Source organism: Chenopodium album, chromosome 1 (assembly GCF_948465745.1).
Source record: "Chenopodium album chromosome 1, dcCheAlbu1.1, whole genome shotgun sequence".
NCBI lineage: Eukaryota > Viridiplantae > Streptophyta > Magnoliopsida > Caryophyllales > Amaranthaceae > Chenopodium > Chenopodium album.
Window position 1 is genome coordinate 11,646,798 of NC_137834.1, and position 16,721 is coordinate 11,663,518.

At 37.6% G+C, this 16,721-nt stretch overlaps 1 protein-coding gene across 1 annotated transcript; it reads right to left on the reverse strand.

Annotated features, from left to right (window-relative positions):
- Positions 1–1,932: 1,932 nt before the first annotated feature.
- Positions 1,933–9,241, reverse strand: LOC145628330 (uncharacterized). The gene is made up of 6 exons (XM_081680614.1): positions 9,081–9,241; positions 8,377–8,963; positions 7,089–7,308; positions 6,612–6,863; positions 2,092–2,197; positions 1,933–1,938 (listed from the first exon to the last, which is right to left on the reverse strand). Exons 1-6 carry the CDS (start codon positions 9,239–9,241, stop codon positions 1,933–1,935), a joined length of 1,332 nt encoding a protein of 443 aa, XP_081536740.1.
- Positions 9,242–16,721: the final 7,480 nt, after the last annotated feature.

Consider the following 16,721-nt stretch of genomic DNA (forward strand, 5'->3'; position numbering starts at 1 on the left):
TTGCGTTGTTCAATCATATTCTCTCTGTGTTTAAGGTTCCATCCTCAATTTTCTTGAAGATTGATGATCTGTTGGTTCGGTTTTGGTGGAAATCTGATTCTCAGTCTCGAGGAGTTGCTTTACGCTCGAAATCCCTCTTGCATTTGCCTAAAGGTTTGGGGGGTTTAGGTATTCGTAATTTGAACAGCTTTAATTCTTCTCTTTTAGCTCGTTAGTGGTGGCGTATTCACCATAACCCTCAGCTTTTGGTCTCTAAGTTACTTACGGCCAATTATCCTTCCCTCCGCTCTTCTAAGGCTCGGACAATTATGCGTTCTTCTTGGGTTGTCATGGTCTGCTGACAAGATTGTCGACTCTAGCAATGGGATTGCTTGGAAGGTCAATTCAGGTTCTCAGGTTTGGATTCTTGAGGATAATTAGGTTATAGGGGAACCATGGTTTTTCGATCAACTTCTGGTGAGACGGTTTTTCTGACTCATGTTTCTTCTATCATCAATCCGCGTTCTTACGCGTGGGATTTGACTTTGGTTCATCGGCTGTTTGATACCCCTACGACGCTTTGTATTCTGGCTTTAGAGCGTCCGACACAGCCGATGGATGATTTTGTATACTGGAAGTTTTCTAGGGACGACTCTTTTTCTACTAAGTTAGCTTATGCTATGTTGCTCAATCTGTCGATTGGCTCTACAGTTGCTTCTACAATCCCGGTCTCTTGGTGGAAGTACTTTTAGGGACTGCCCCTTCTGCTGAATTTACAGTGTTTTTGTTGGAAGCTTATCAATAATGCTTTACCTCTTACTGGAATCTTGCAGCTACGGGGTATTCCAGTGGACTCGACTTGTGTGTTTTTGCCACAGGGATCAAGAAACACTTGATCACCTATTCCGGGATTGCTCATTTACTTTTTATTTCTGGGCTTCTGCTCCGACTGCGTATTTGGTTCAACTTTTGTATGACAAGCCATTTATTGATTGGTTTATCGACATGTCTCAGACTTTCGTTGCGCCAAAAAATGGGATGGTTTGGTCTCGTTTGCTTCCTTCTGTTGGGCTGTTTGGCTGGCACATACCGTAATCATAAAATCTTTCGCCAAGCTGTGTTGTCTCCAGTTGTGAAATTTCACATGATGCAGGATTGGATTTTTAGGAGTTCTTTGACTCGGGAATTTAGTTCGCTTGTTCACTCTTCTGGGAGACCTCCTCATGGATCCTTGGTAAACTCTATGTCTTTTTGTCTACAAGGTTCTCCCGCGCCTACTTTCGACGCCTGCTTAATTTTTGATGGGGCCTAGAATGTTCAAGACGGCAGTGATGGGGTAGGTTGCATTTTTCGAGATGTTTGTTCGGACTTTGTGATAGGCGGTGGTTCACGGGCTTTAATTTGTTCTTCAGCTCTCCATTCTGAGTTACAAGCTTCGAGCTGCAAATCGTTGGGGTTTAAGGCGTTGGCTAATCTACACCAACTGCTCGATTTTATTTAATCTTCTTCGGGATAGAAGTGATCGAGGTATTTTTTGCATGCGGCTCCTTCAAAATATTAGGACTACGCTTTCGCGATTTTCTGCTTGTGAGCTTCGCAAGGTCCCTCATCAGTGGATTACTTTGGCCCACTGGTTGGCGGTTCAGGCTCATCGTTGTCGTGTGCTTTTATGGTCTTTTTAGTCTTTAGTTCTTGTTTGTTTATTCTTGCTTTGTTAGAACTTCTTGTAAAAAAAAAAAGATAACAAAAAAAAACCGCTGAGCTCAATAAATTGTCAGGATTTTTGTTAGACCCGCCTTAGTCTCTCACTCGTATAAAGTAAAAATTGTCTCAATTTTCTTTTTATTTAGTCTCTTTGAATCTGTATTGTATTACAGAGTAAATTTTGGCAAATATTCTCCAAGATTTACCACAATTTTACAAAGAAATTGACGGAGTATTCATGTGGGTGTTTCACGCCTATCAATCAAAACAAAAGTGTCAATATCATTATCCAAAATATAATCTTATTAAGCTAACACTGTAATAATTTCGTAATGGGAAGAGCAAAATGCATAATACAAGTATATATGTGTCGATATATATAATAATTGAGACAAACAATAATCATACCAAAATAATCATGTGATTCACGACACCAATCATAGCAAAATGAGAACAATTATTTGCAGTAGGATCAGTTTTGAAAATGACCAAAAATGATAAAAGGGCCAAGTTCCTAGCATAGGGGTAACAATGTAATATCATTAAGAATTTAAGATGTACGGAGTAGATAAGAAACACATCTTATCTTTTTTCCTTATCTTTTATTCATCATTAGTGAGCATCTTTTTTACGGCAAACTAGGTTGATATAGCCAATTAGCCATGCATGAAATGATGCATTAATGCATTATATAATTAAATTAGAAAATTCCAAGAATTGATAAAAACTACTTGCAGAGTTTGCACTCTTTGCAGGTAATTGCAGCATGTCTTCTATATACGAAGTATATGAGTATCTATATTATTATATACTTCGTATATATACAATTATACACTAATGTTATCACTATAGATCCATAAGTTGAATATGAATATCTAATTTTTGATATGGCAAATAATTTAGTTACGTACTTCTATTACTTTATACCCCCAATAACACTATATTACTATATGGGTTACATTAAGGTGAGGGGTAGCTCATTTAGTTGGGGGTTACATAATACATTTGGTGTTCGTTGTTATACTAATAAGCAATAAAACAGAATTAACTTATCTCTTGATGCGTGAACCAAACTGACAATAGCCGCGTCGTGGAGAACCACTGACCTAAAAGACGATTCTGCGCTACCTCCCGGTGCAGTAGACAGTTGCGGTCGCCCTCCAGGATAAGCACGGCGCCGGAGTTTATGTGCACTCACAAACCCGACTGGAACTCAGAATACTTGCCCAGAAAACAGAACGAGGAGAACATGTGTTTAGATAATTTTAGAGAAGAGAGAAGACTGATTGTGTTGTGTGTTTAGACTGAGAAAACCACCGAGTATTTATAGACTGAAGAGGAAAAACGGGAAGCATAAAAGGTGAGAAGAATCTGGCCAAGAAAATGATCAGATTAATTAATTCCGTAATCCCAACAGTCAGAAAAGAATAATCCCAACAGACAAAAGGGAATATTCTGTTTAACAAAGAAAGGGAAATAAAATTTCTCCAAAAAGATAACAAGGACCCACGCCCGCGCATCGCATTCCCCAAGACCCCAAGTCCCGAGGCCCGAGCCCGACCCGGCTCGGCTCGGCGCGCGCGCGTGTGTGTGTGGAGTAACACACACCTCCAACTCACTCAACTAAGTAGTGATAAAGCACTACAATATAAAAACAAGGAAACACCTCACTCCCCAATCAATGTGGGACTTTTTCTCCTCAATTGTTTTTCTCTCTCACTTTGTTTTTCCCCAACACTCTTGTTTTTATATCAAGAACTTCCAACAATCCCCCACAGGTTCGAAGATATGAAAAAGAGAGAAAGGAAAAATGAATTCTGGGCAAAACACAACAATTGCATAAGTGTCAATATCTCGCGACTTGAATTAACACATAGTGGACATCAAGCTATGATCCCTCACCTACCAAGTGACCTTCGTCTTGAACTCAATAGGGAGTTAGGGACCCGTCACTTTGAGCCACACAATTGAATATGTATAATATTCTGAAATTCCGCGAATAAAGGTGACGCATTATACTGGCCATACGTCCAGCCTGGATGCTCATAGGTGCTCTAGAGTATAAGCCCACGAAATACTCATAGGAAGCGGCCACACTTCCACACCTAAGTAGGTGAACTCCATCAAGTGTGAGCTACAACACACCTCCAAAAATATGGATATGGGTTCATTAAGAGCCGTATGCTCAACCTCCTTCTCATATGTAGCTAAGCAAAAAACAAACATCTAGAGATGGACAAATAAAATAAAAATGTGCTTCCGAATTATTACATAATGTTCCCCTTTGAACTCATAGTGAGTAGGAGTTCATTATTTCACAATTCATACAACGGGATTTAGCCCCATCTCTTCCGATGTTTCCAAAACTAGTTTTTTACATAGGCCTTTAGTTAACGGATCCGCAATGTTCTTTTCGGACTTAACATAGTCCAGTGATATCACCCCTTCAGACAACAAATTTCTGACGGCTTTATGCCTCAGACGGATGTGTCTCGTCTTCCCATTATAGGCATGGTTGTGTGCAACAGCAATAGCAGCTTGCGAATCACAATGAAGTACAACTGAAGGAGCTGGCTTCCCCCACAGTGGAATATCTGCAAGCATGTTCCTCAACCATTCTGCCTCATGACCTGCCAATTCAAGAGCAATAAACTCAGATTCCATAGTAGACATAGCAGTACAAGATTGCTTACAAGATTTCCAGGATACGGCTCCACCCCCAAGGGTGAAGACATAGCCACTAGTGGAGTTAACTTCATCATTATCGGATACCCAGTTGGCATCACAAAAACCCTCCAAAACTCCAGGAAATTTAAAGTAGTGCAAACCCCAATCCATAGTACCCTTAAGGTACCTAAGCAACCTCCTTAGAGCAATCCAATGATCACTGCTTGGATTATGAGTGTACCTGCTCAACCTACTAACTGATATGAAATAACCAAGGAAAGACAAGTTAAAAGGGAGGATAAATCAAGTAACAACAAGTTCAAACCAACAACCCAAGATAACCTATCTCAAATTCACAAAGATAGATGAAACAGGGGTCTTAATCAAAGCCAACACCAAGTAAAGCTAAGATTAAGGTGTAACCACAAAGATTATAAGAGATGCAATCACAAAGAAAGCAAGATAATCACAAAGATTATGGTAGAGAGTGAAAGTCTCTTGATTACAAAGTTCAACAAAAATTAATATGCAAAAACGTCTTAAAACAACTTAAATAGTTCGCACAAACTGGCAGAAAAACGGGAAAAGGTTCGGCCGAACTCTGGGTAAGTTCGGTCGAACTTGTGGGTAGGTTCGGTCGAACTTTTTGAGTTCGACCACTCCTACAAAGATGCAAAAATCAGCTCTGAAACTGCCTGGGAGTTCGGGCGAACCACAGTGTAGGTTCGGTCGAACTCCCCTGCTCCTGGACAGCTCAACTTCAAACGTTCATAACTTCTTCGTTTCTCGCTCAAATTTGGCATGTGACCAGTCGTTGGAAAGCTCTTGAACTCTACTTTCACCTCCAACTTGAATCACCTAAAAATTCCTTGTAACGAAGGAGATATGACTGAATGAAGTAGCTGCATCATATATTGATAAGCTTCTTTTCTTCAAGTGTGATGATGGTTAGCCCCGAAAGGTGACCTCCAAGGAGCTTGGCCCTACTTCGTGTCATGACACGTGGCATGTCTTCCACTTCTTCCACTAAGTTCCATGCACCCGCGTCAAACCCCTCCTCTTCAAAAGGAATTGCCCTCAATTCCGGATCATCATCACCAATATCATCTTCAAAGAGAAAAGGAGCAAGATCACCAACATTAAAGGTAGCATGAACACCAAAGTCTCCCGGTAGTTTGAGCTTATAAGCATTACGTCCAACTCTTTCCACAACTTCAAAGGGGCCTTCGGATCTTGGCATGAGCTTGTTCTTTCTCTTAGCCGGGAATCTTTCCTTCCGAAGATGGAGCCACACAAGATCACCTACATTGAATTCCCTTGGCTTTTTGAATTTGTTTGCCCTTGCCTTGTAACTCTCATTTGTCTTCTCAATTCTCTTCTTGACATCTTCATGAAGCCTTTTCATCGTTTCAACTCTATCTTTTGCCTCAAAGCTCAACTCCTCTTGAAGGATACTAGGCAACAAGTCAAGTGGTAGGCGGGGATTAAAACCATACACTACTTCAAATGGTTTTTTCCCGGTAGCTATGCAATGAGAGCGGTTGTAAGCAAATTCAACTTGAGGTAGCTTAAGATCCCAATCTTTCATGTGTTTGCTAATGATAGCTCAGAGAACGGTGGACATGGTACGATTAGTCACCTCGGTTTGGCCATCGGTTTGAGGGTGACTAGAGGTACTAAACAAGAGCTTGGTTCCCACTAACTTCCACAAAGTCTTCCAAAAGTAGCTCAAGAACTTAGGATCACGGTCCGACACAATACTTTTTGGAATGCCATGAAGCTTCACCACTTCTCTAAAGAACAAGGTAGCCACATGAGAAGCGTCATCGGTCTTATGGCAAGGAATGAAGTAAGCCATCTTGCTAAAACGATCAACCACAACAAACACGGAATCATTTTGCCTTTGAGTGCGAGGGAGAGCAACCACAAAATCCATGCTAAGATCATCCCAAGGGTGACTAGGGACCGGAAGAGGAGAGTAGAGTCCTTCACGAAATTGACTCTTAGCCTTGTGACAAGCCCCACAACGAGCTATCACATCTTGCACATCACCAAACATCTTGGGCCAATAAAAATGCTCTCGAAGAATGTCATATGTTTTCGCAACCCCAAAGTGTCCGGCTAGCCCTCCTTGATGAGCTTCTTTAACAAGCAACCGTCGATGAGAGCATTTCGGAACACAAAGCTTGTTTCCCTTGAAAAGGAAACCCTCTTGCACCATGAAAGAGCCATCGACCCCTTCGTCACACTTCTTCATCAACCCACCAAAATCCTCATCATCGTGATACAACTCTTTAAGCAACTCAAACCCTAAAAACTTCGCATCAAGAATAGTGATCATACAATGTCTCCTAGAAAGAGCATCGGCAACAACATTGCTCTCCCCTTCCTTGTACTTAGAAGAGAAATTGAATGATTGGAGGAATTCAACCCATTTGGCATGCCTTGCATTGAGTTTATGAGAACCATTGATGTACTTGAGAGATTCATGATCGGAGTGTAGTACAAATGGTCTAGGCCTCAAGTAATGTGACCAATGATCAAGAGCCCTTACAATAGCATAGAACTCCTTGTCATAGGTACTATATCTCATTCTTGCTCCACCAAGCTTCTCACTAAAATAGGAAACCGGCCTCCCTCCTTGCACAAGAACCGCTCCAACTCCAACCCCACTAGCATCACATTCAACTTCAAAGGGTTGATCAAAATTCGGAAGAGCTAAGATTGGAGCCTCACACAACTTCTTCTTGAGGTTCTCAAAAGCCCTTTGAGCCGATGGTTTCCACTCAAAAGTACCCTTCTTCATGCATTCAGTCACCGGGGCCAAAATAGTGCTAAAATTCTTCACAAACCTTCGATAGAAGGAAGCTAGACCATGGAAACTCCTAACTTGAGTGAGAGTAGTAGGAGTAGGCAAATATTGAATGGCCTCCACTTTACTAGGGTCCATTGAGATCCCTACATTTGAAATCACGTAACCAAGAAAAACAATACTATCCACCATAAAAGTACATTTTTCCAACTTGGCAAAAAGCCGCCTACTTCTCAATGTTTCAAATACTTGCCTCAAATGTTTAGCATGATCAAGTTCACATTTTCTATAAACAAGTATGTCATCAAAATAAACAACAACAAATTTACCAATGAATGGGCGAAGTACCTCATTCATGAGCCTCATGAAAGTGCTAGGAACATTAGAGAGCCCAAATGGCATAACTAGCCATTCATACAAGCCTTTCTTTGTCTTGAAAGCGGTCTTCCACTCATCTCCTTCACGCATACGAATTTGATGGTACCCCATCCTCAAGTCAATCTTCGAAAACACCTTGGAACCATGTAACTCATCAAGCATATCATCAAGTCGGGGAATAGGGAAGCGATACTTGATGGTGATGTTATTGATGGCCCTACTATCCACACACATCCTCCATGTACCATCCTTTTTCGGAACCAAAAGAGCCGGAACCGAACAAGGGCTAAGGGATTCCCTTACAAATCCTCTTTCAATCAACTCACCAACTTGTCTTTGAAGCTCTCTTGCTTCATCGGGGGTACACCTATAAGCCGGTCTATTAGGGAGTTGTGATCCGGGAATAAGATCTATTTGATGTTCAATTCCCCTAATAGGTGGCAAACCGGGTGGGAGATCATCGGGGAAAACGTCATGGTACTCAACCAATACTTCCTTGACAAGGGGGTGGATTGGGTTCTCTCGCTCACTCTCTTGTGTTTCCCTAAGAAGACAAATAAAGACAATGTGTCCTTGATTTATCTCCTTTCCCATCTCATTTTCCCCAATGAGAAGGTTCTCTTTGATTGTGTTTCCCGTACCCAAGGGTTCTTTGTGTTTGATGGTGGGGGACAAGGGGTTGAGTACAATATTTTTCTTATCCATCATGAATGAATAAGTGTTCTTTCTTCCATCATGCATCACATCTCTATCAAATTGCCAAGGTCTACCAAGCAATACATGACAAGCATCCATAGGCAATACATCACAAAGCACCTCATCCTTATATAACTTGCCAATTGAGAAAGAAAGAAGAGTTTTTTTCGTTACCTTCACCTCATTGTGATTGTTAAGCCATTGAAGCTTGTAGGGAGTAGGATGATCGGTAGTTTCAAGATTGAGCTTGCTCACCAATGTTGTTGAAGCCACATTAGTGCAAGAGCCACTATCGATGATAAGATTGCAAACCCGATCCTTGATGGTGCATCGAGTTTGGAAGATGTTTTCCCTTTGCTCTTCCGCTAAAGGGGTGGAAATGGAGTGAAGTGCTCTCCTCACTACAAGGATTTGACCCTCATCGGCGTCAACTACAATTTCATCCTCCTCATCATATATAGGGTCACCAAAATCCCTCTTCTCATCTTCGTACTCATCATCATCCATTTCACGAATCATCATAGCTCTACTATTTGGACACTCATTAGCAAAATGTCCATAGCCTCTACACTTGTAGCAAGTCTTTCGATTTCCCATCTTGTTGTGATCATCTTTGTTAGGAAAATGCATGGGAGCCTTGCCTTTGTCATCTTTAACAATGGGCTTGCTTGTCTCACCCTTTGGAGCAAAAGAATTCTTGAAGGTAGGCTTAGGATACCCACTAGCACTACTCACCTTGTCATACTTCTCAAACTTCAAAGCCACTTGCACCACTTGATCAAAACTTCCATGGGCATGCACATAAACCTTTTACCCAAGCTTTCTTTCAAGACCACCAATATACCTAGCAATCTTATGCTCCGGTGCTTCCTCAACTCCACTCATGATAGAAAGTTTTTCAAACTCCCTAGTATACTTCTCTACCGACATAGTTCCTTGCTTAAGAGAGTTCAATTTAAGATAAGTATCTTGCAAATAATCTCTAGGCACAAAAGCCTTGTTCATATGTTTCTTCAATTTCTCCCAAGAAGTGATTTTTGATTTTCCATCTTTCTTCCTACGATTCTTAAAGTTCTCATACCACAAAGAAGCATGTTTTTTGAGTTTAAGGATGGCCAATTTGAAACATTTTTCATCATTATAACCCTTATATTCAAACACATTCTCCATACTTCTAACCCAATCAAGAAATTCATTGGGATCAAGATTACCTTCAAAGTCCGGAAATTCCAACTTGATGTCTCGGTCACGGTTGTCCTCATGGTGTCGTTGGCGGTGTTCCCTTCTCCGGTGAGGAGAGTGAGAGTCATCTTCTTCACTAGGGCTCCTCCTCCTTCTAGGACTTCTTCTATTCTCCAAGACCTCAAGAAGTCTATCAAACTTCCTTTCTAGAGCATCCAATCTAGAGTTTTCATTGTAACCTTCATCATCTTCATAATAGTATCTATCACTCATGTTTGAAGATATAAAGCTTGTATTTTTGAGGGAAATTTCAAATTTTTGTGGGAAAAGATGAGATCTTTTGAGAGGGGGAAAGAGAAAATAAAAAAAGGTAGGATCTTTCTAGGCTAATAACCTAGGCTCTGATACCAAATGATATGAAATAACCAAGGAAAGACAAGTTAAAAGGGAGGAGAAATCAAGTAACAACAAGTTCAAACCAACAACCCAAGATAATCTATCTCAAATTCACAAAGATAGATGAAATAGGGGTCTTAATCAAAGCCAACACCAAGTAAAGCTAAGATTAAGATGTAACCACAAATATTACAAGAGATGCAATCACAAAGAAATCAAGATAATCACAAAGATTATGGTAGAGAGTGAAAGTCTCTTGATTACAAAGTTCAACAAAAATTAATATGCAAAAACGTCTTAAAACAACTTAAATAGTTCGCACAAAATGGCAGAAAAACGGGAAAAGGTTCGGCCGAACTCTGGGTAAGTTCGGTCGAACTTGTGGGTAGGTTCGGTCAAACTTTTTGAGTTTGACCACTCCTGCAAAGATGCAAAAATCAGCTCTGAAACTGCCTGGGAGTTCGGGCGAACCACAGTGTAGGTTCGGTCGAACTCCCCTGCTCCTGGACAGCTCAACTTCAAACGTTCATAACTTCTTCTTTTCTCGCTCAAATTTGGCATGTGACCAGTCGTTGGAAAGCTCTTGAACTCTAATTTCACCTCCAACTTGAATCACCTAAAAATTCCTTGTAAAGAAGGAGATATGGCTGAATGAAGTAGCTGCATCATATATTGATAAGCTTCTTTTCTTCAAGTGTGATGATGGTTAGCCCCGAAAGGTGACCTCCAAGGAGCTTGGCCCTACTTCATGTCATGACACGTGGCATGTCTTCCACTTCTTCCACTAAGTTCCTTGCACCCGCGTCACTAACAGAATAAGCAATGTCAGGTCTAGTGTAGTTCATAAGAAACATAACACTGCCAATAATTCTAGCATATTCAGACTGATTAACTGGATTACCATTATTTTTCTTTAGGTGGAAACTTGGGTCATAGGGAGTCTTAACTGGATCGACATTAAATGAGTCAAACTTTTTAAGAAGTTTTTCAACATAGTGTGACTGATTAAGACAGATGCCATTTGGAGTCCTTTTGATTTTAACTCCCAAAATCACATCTGCCTCACCCATGTCTTTCATTTCAAAATTCGAACTCAAAAACTGTTTTGTCTCATTTACACGATCCAAGTTAGTCCCAAAAATCAACATATCATCCACATAAAGACAAATAATTACACAACCATGACTATCATGCTTAAAATAAACACAAGAGTCACCTTCATTAACATGAAAACCATTACCAGTCATAGTCTTATCGAATTTGTCATGCCATTGCTTTGGAGCTTGTTTAAGCCCATACAATGACTTGACTAACTTACAAACCTTTTCCTCTTGTCTTGGAACAACGAACCCTTCAGGTTGGACCATGTAAATCTCCTCATCCAAGTCACCATTCAAAAATGCAGTTTTGACATCCATTTGATGAACAACAAGATCAAAAATGCAAGCAAGAGCAATTAAAGTCCTAATGGTTGCAATTTTAGTAACAGGGGAGTAAGTATCAAAATAATCAATGCCAAACTTTTGAGTAAAACCCCTTACCACTATCCTTGCCTTATACTTGTCTATGGATCCATCGGCCTTTAACTTTTTCCGAAAGATCCATTTACAAGTAATGGGCTTACAACCTCTAGGAAGTTCAACCAATTCCCAAGTGTTATTATTGAGAATTGATTGTAACCCACTATCAATTGCTTCTTTCCAAAAAACAGCATCAACTAACCTCATTGCCTCATCATAGGTTCTTGGATCATCTTCCAAAACAAAAATATGCACAAAATCATCATCAATTAAGGAAGATTCAGATAAATAGGAAGTAATAAAATCAGGACCAAAACTGTTTTCCTTTCTTGCCCTTTTGCTTCTCCTTGGCTCCAAAACAGAATCATCGTTAGTAATAGGAGCATTAGCAATAGGTAAAATAACAGAACTACTAGCATGCAATTCACTATCATTAGAAGGAGACATTTTCAAAGGAAAAATGTTCTCAAAGAACTCAGGATCTCTTGCTTCAATGATATGACCACCTGCATAGGAGTTGTTAGCACCTTTAACAAAGAAACGATAAGCTGCACTTTGATAAGCATAGCCAATAAAAATATCATCAACAGTTTTGGGACCAATTTTATCCCTCTTGAAACTAGGTATGCCTACTTTTTCTAGGCACCCCCACACTTTCAAATATTTCAGGTTTGGCACTCGACCCTTCCATATTTCGTATGGAGTCTTGTCAAGCTTCTTGTGAGGAACCCTGTTCAAAACATGACAAGAAGAAAGAATAGCCTCCCCCCACATGTTATTAGGAAGCCCAAAACTAATAAGCATAGAATTCATCATATTCTTTAAAGTTCTATTTTTCCTTTCAGCTATACCGTTTTGTTCGGGTGAATAGGGAGTCGTCGTCTCATGAACAATGCCAAGTTGCTCACAAAATGCCTTAAGAGTGTCAGGGTTGTACTCACCACCCCTGTCACTCCTAACCCTCTTGATCCTTTTGTCCAACTGGTTTTCTACCTCAGCTTTATATTTGAGGAACATTTCCTCAGCTTCGTCCTTAGACCTGAGAAGATAAACCATGCAAAAACGTGAACAATCATCAACAAAAGTAATATAATACTTTTTACCCCCTCTACTTTCGTGATTATTAAAATCACCTAAGTCACTATGAACAAGTTCTAGTACTTCAGTCTGTCTATCTACTGATTTAAATGGCTTCTTAGTAAATTTGGCTTCAACACAAACTTGACATTTCGAAAAATCAGTGTTAGAAAAACTTGGAATCAAATTTAAGTGTTTAAGCCTTTTAACAGAATCAATATTAACGTGACCTAATCTAGCATTCCATAAATCAATAAACTCAGCAATATAAGCAGAAGAAGTACTAGCATTCTTATTCATAGTGTCAACTTTAACATCAAGAGTAAAAAGCCCCCCATTACAAAAGCCCTTCCCCACAAATTCCCCATTGCGAGTAAGAACTAATCTATCAGAATTAAAGGAGAGCTTCAATCCAGCTTTCATGAGCAAACTGCCAGAAATTAAATTCCTACGCATTTCTAGAACATGCAAAACATTAGTGAGAGTAAGCAATTTTCCAGAAGTGAGAGTGAGAACGATCTTCCCTTTGCCTTGGATAGAAGCAGAAGCTGAGTTTCCCATGAAGACATTTTCACCTTCAACCTTGTCATAGGTAGTGAACATGTCCTTGTTGGCGCAGATGTGCCTGGTAGCTCTAGTGTCAACAATCCACTCAGCATCATTACCTGTAAAGTTAGCTTCTAAAACAACAGCAACAATAACGTCAGAATCCTCAATAAGATTTGCTTGACTTTGCCCATTCTTCTTGCAATCTCTAGCCCTGTGACCAGTCAAACCACACTCATATCAGATTCCCTTAAACTTGTACTTCTGAATTTTCCCATTAGGCTTAAGGTTACTGTTTTTGGCTTTGGACTGGTTGTTTGATTTGGGTTCAACAAGGTTGGCTTTGGCAGAAGAAGAGGAAGGAAAAACAGAAGGGGTTTTGTCTTTGATACGGTTTTCCTCCTCGATTTTGAGGTGGGCAGCAAGTTCCTCTAAGGTTAGGTCTTTCTTTTTGTGCATGAGTTGGTTACGAAAATCCTTCCAAGAGGGAGGAGTTTCTCAATCAGAACAATAGCAAGGGTAGTATCACAAATAGACAGACCTTCAGCAGCCATATTAATACAAACACTCTCATAAGCATGAATCTGATCAATAATAGGCTTATCATCAACAACTTGAAAACTTAACCACTTACTAACACAATAACGTTTAGTACCAGCATCATCAGTTCCATATTTTTTCTCTAAAGCATCCCAAATATCCTTAGCATGATAAAAACCCATATAAATATCCAACAAACTATTCGACATATAATGCAACAACATGCCCTTACAGGTTCTATCATCCTTAGCAAACTTAAAATCACTTTCAGACAAATTATCCTTATCATCAGGTTCAACAATATCATCAAGAACATATGCAACATCAATTTGCTCCAAATAAAAACGCATCCTAACAGCCCAACGTTTATAATTCTTTCCATTAAGAGGTTCTAACTTAGACATATCAGGAATCAGAAACTTGGAAGCCATATTCGTCTTTTAGATTGTTATACTAATAAGCAATAAGACAGAATTAACTTATCTCTTGATGCGTGAACCAAACTGACAATAGCCGCGTCGTGGAGAACCACTGACCTAAAATAATAATAATAATAATAATAAAAATAATAATAATAATAATAATAATAATAATAATAATAATAATAATAATAATAATAATAATAAAAAAAAAAAAAAAAAAAAATTAAAGTAGCTGTTGAAAATTTAATCTATAATTGAAAAAAAATTGATTTTTATATGTAAATAACTAGTCAACCACTACTTTATCGAATACTCATATTTAAATTATCTATTTTCACAACTAAAAGCTTGTTAACAACCACCTACACAGCTAACATCTACTACTACAGTTCACAGCTATATTTTGTCGAACATGCCCTTAGTCATACCATTATACCAAAATTAATTTTACAATTTTTTTTTTAAAAAAAAAGTATGAAGTAGTGATAAAATGATCAAAATTTACCATGAAATAAATAAAAGTTTCCCTAGTATAAATAAAATTTAAGTCAATATATATATATCAAAGTAATTTATGCTTTATTGATAAAATTACCCTCTTTAAATGAGTAAAATTCAAATCTTAGTGTGTAAAAGTAACTATATTATTAGCTTTAAAATCATCCCATTGTCTAGCTATATACATTAAAAAAAAAAAAAAAAAAGCATATCAAAGTTACCTCAATTAAGATTAACCAAATTGGTATCCTAACATTGTTCCATATAGCTTTCCTTTCATTTCTTAAAATGAGTAAAACTCTGCGCATTAGAGAAATGAAGGAAGTAAAAAAAACACGGAGGGAGTAGTAAAATTATTTACTTTTTTTTACGTGAATATTATTGTAAATTGGGTGCAAACAAATGTAACCCCCTCAAATCTCTCTCTACGGAAATACTAGTATAATACGTATAATTATATCTTAGAGATAGATTTAGGCCCCGTTCTTTAGAGCTGCTCTATTTTGCTCTGCTCAAATCATAACTACTCTGCTCAAAAGAAATTTGCTCTGCTATATTTTTAAATAATAATTAATAATAATAGTTAATATTCAATAATTATAATTAATATTGTATTGCTGATAATAATTTATTATTTTGAATAATTATAATAATTATTAATTTAAAAATAATTTTAATGATGATTAATATTAATAGTAATTAATATTTTTTAATATTAATAGTAATTAATAGTTATTAATAATTATCAATAATAATATTTAATAATTCAAACTATTAAGAATTAATATTTAATAATAATATTAATTAATAAATTCTAATAATTATAACAATTCTTTCAAAAAAAAAAAAGTAAATAATAATAATTATTCAGATCAGCTTCAATAAGTTTAGTTCAATTCAGTTCTTAATTTTTTTCTCTTATAAAATTATTCAGTTCAGCTCAACTCAGTTTAGTAAATCTAAACATGCTCTTAGACTTTTAGTGATGAATCGCCGATTCACCATATGTACTAATGGTTAATTTGTTCACTAATTGTGTAAAAAAAAGATTTGTTCAACTTAATATGTTTCGTTTCCTTTGCCTCCAAAAAAAAGAGTCCTTGTTACCGATCCAACAAAGATGAATCTAAACCTAATCCGCAATCCCAAAAAATGTTTTCTAATTTAAAAAGTTGTACTTATCTATAAATGATGAAATCCTATGAGTCCTTGTTACCGATCCAACAAAGATGAATCTAAACCTAATCCGCAATCCCAAAAAATGTTTTCTAATTTAAAAAGTTGTACTTATCTTTAAATGATGAAATCCTATTACATGATACTTCTACATACTTTCCCTTTTTAAAGGTCAAAAACTTACATTCTAGAGACTTTTATATGATAAGAAATTTGTGCTTCTAACAAGTGTTAATTACAACTAAGCTAGAGAATTCTAGAGCATTTTAAGCCTTCTTACATAAACTATAGCCGACATATACTTAAGTATATATATATATATATATATATATATATATATATATATATATATAATCGAGTTAGAGACATAAGAGAAGTCCCCAAGCCATCATCTAGAAAGTAAATCAATTGGATCATACTAGGCTAGCTTACTACAACTTGTCTACTACTACTTAAGGCTTTTAAGTTGGTTGATTGTTTGAAATATGGCCTTACAAGGGAATCAGCAAGGCGGCCCAAGCCAAGAGCCCAAAGAAGTCGACGAGGAAGCGAAAAAGCCCATTAGTTTAGAAGATGGAGCGTCAGCAGAAAACTCTACTACAACGGTAAGTGAAAAGGAGGAAAAGGAACAAGGTGATAGCAAAGAGGGTGTTAAGGGTGGAAGTAATACTAGTTTTGTGACTGTTGTCAACCAAGAAGTTGAAGCTGAGGTGTTTCCATATTCTACTAGTACCTTTTAAAAAAAGTAAAGGGAGCTATGCATGGGATGCGCACTTGTGGTAAACTCCGATGTTAAGATAATCGTTGTTATTTTATTTTACTTGTAATTATAATTGTAATCATCATGTATTAAGAGTGTATGTGAGATTGTTTTTTTTTTTTTTTTTTTTTTTTAAAAAAAAAAAAGTAGTGTATGTAAGAGGTACAACTGTACAATCCATATTTTTTTTTGGTTACTTTATAGTTTGCTTACATTACTTGTAACAAGTCTCTCAGATTTTGATTATACTAAAATTACAAAGATGTTAATTCAGTGGATGAAGTTTGAATCAGGTCAGGTCTGTTAGAGTCAAATTCTTTGTCATATTTAAAAAGAAAACATTAAGGGTCTGTTCATATTTACTTATT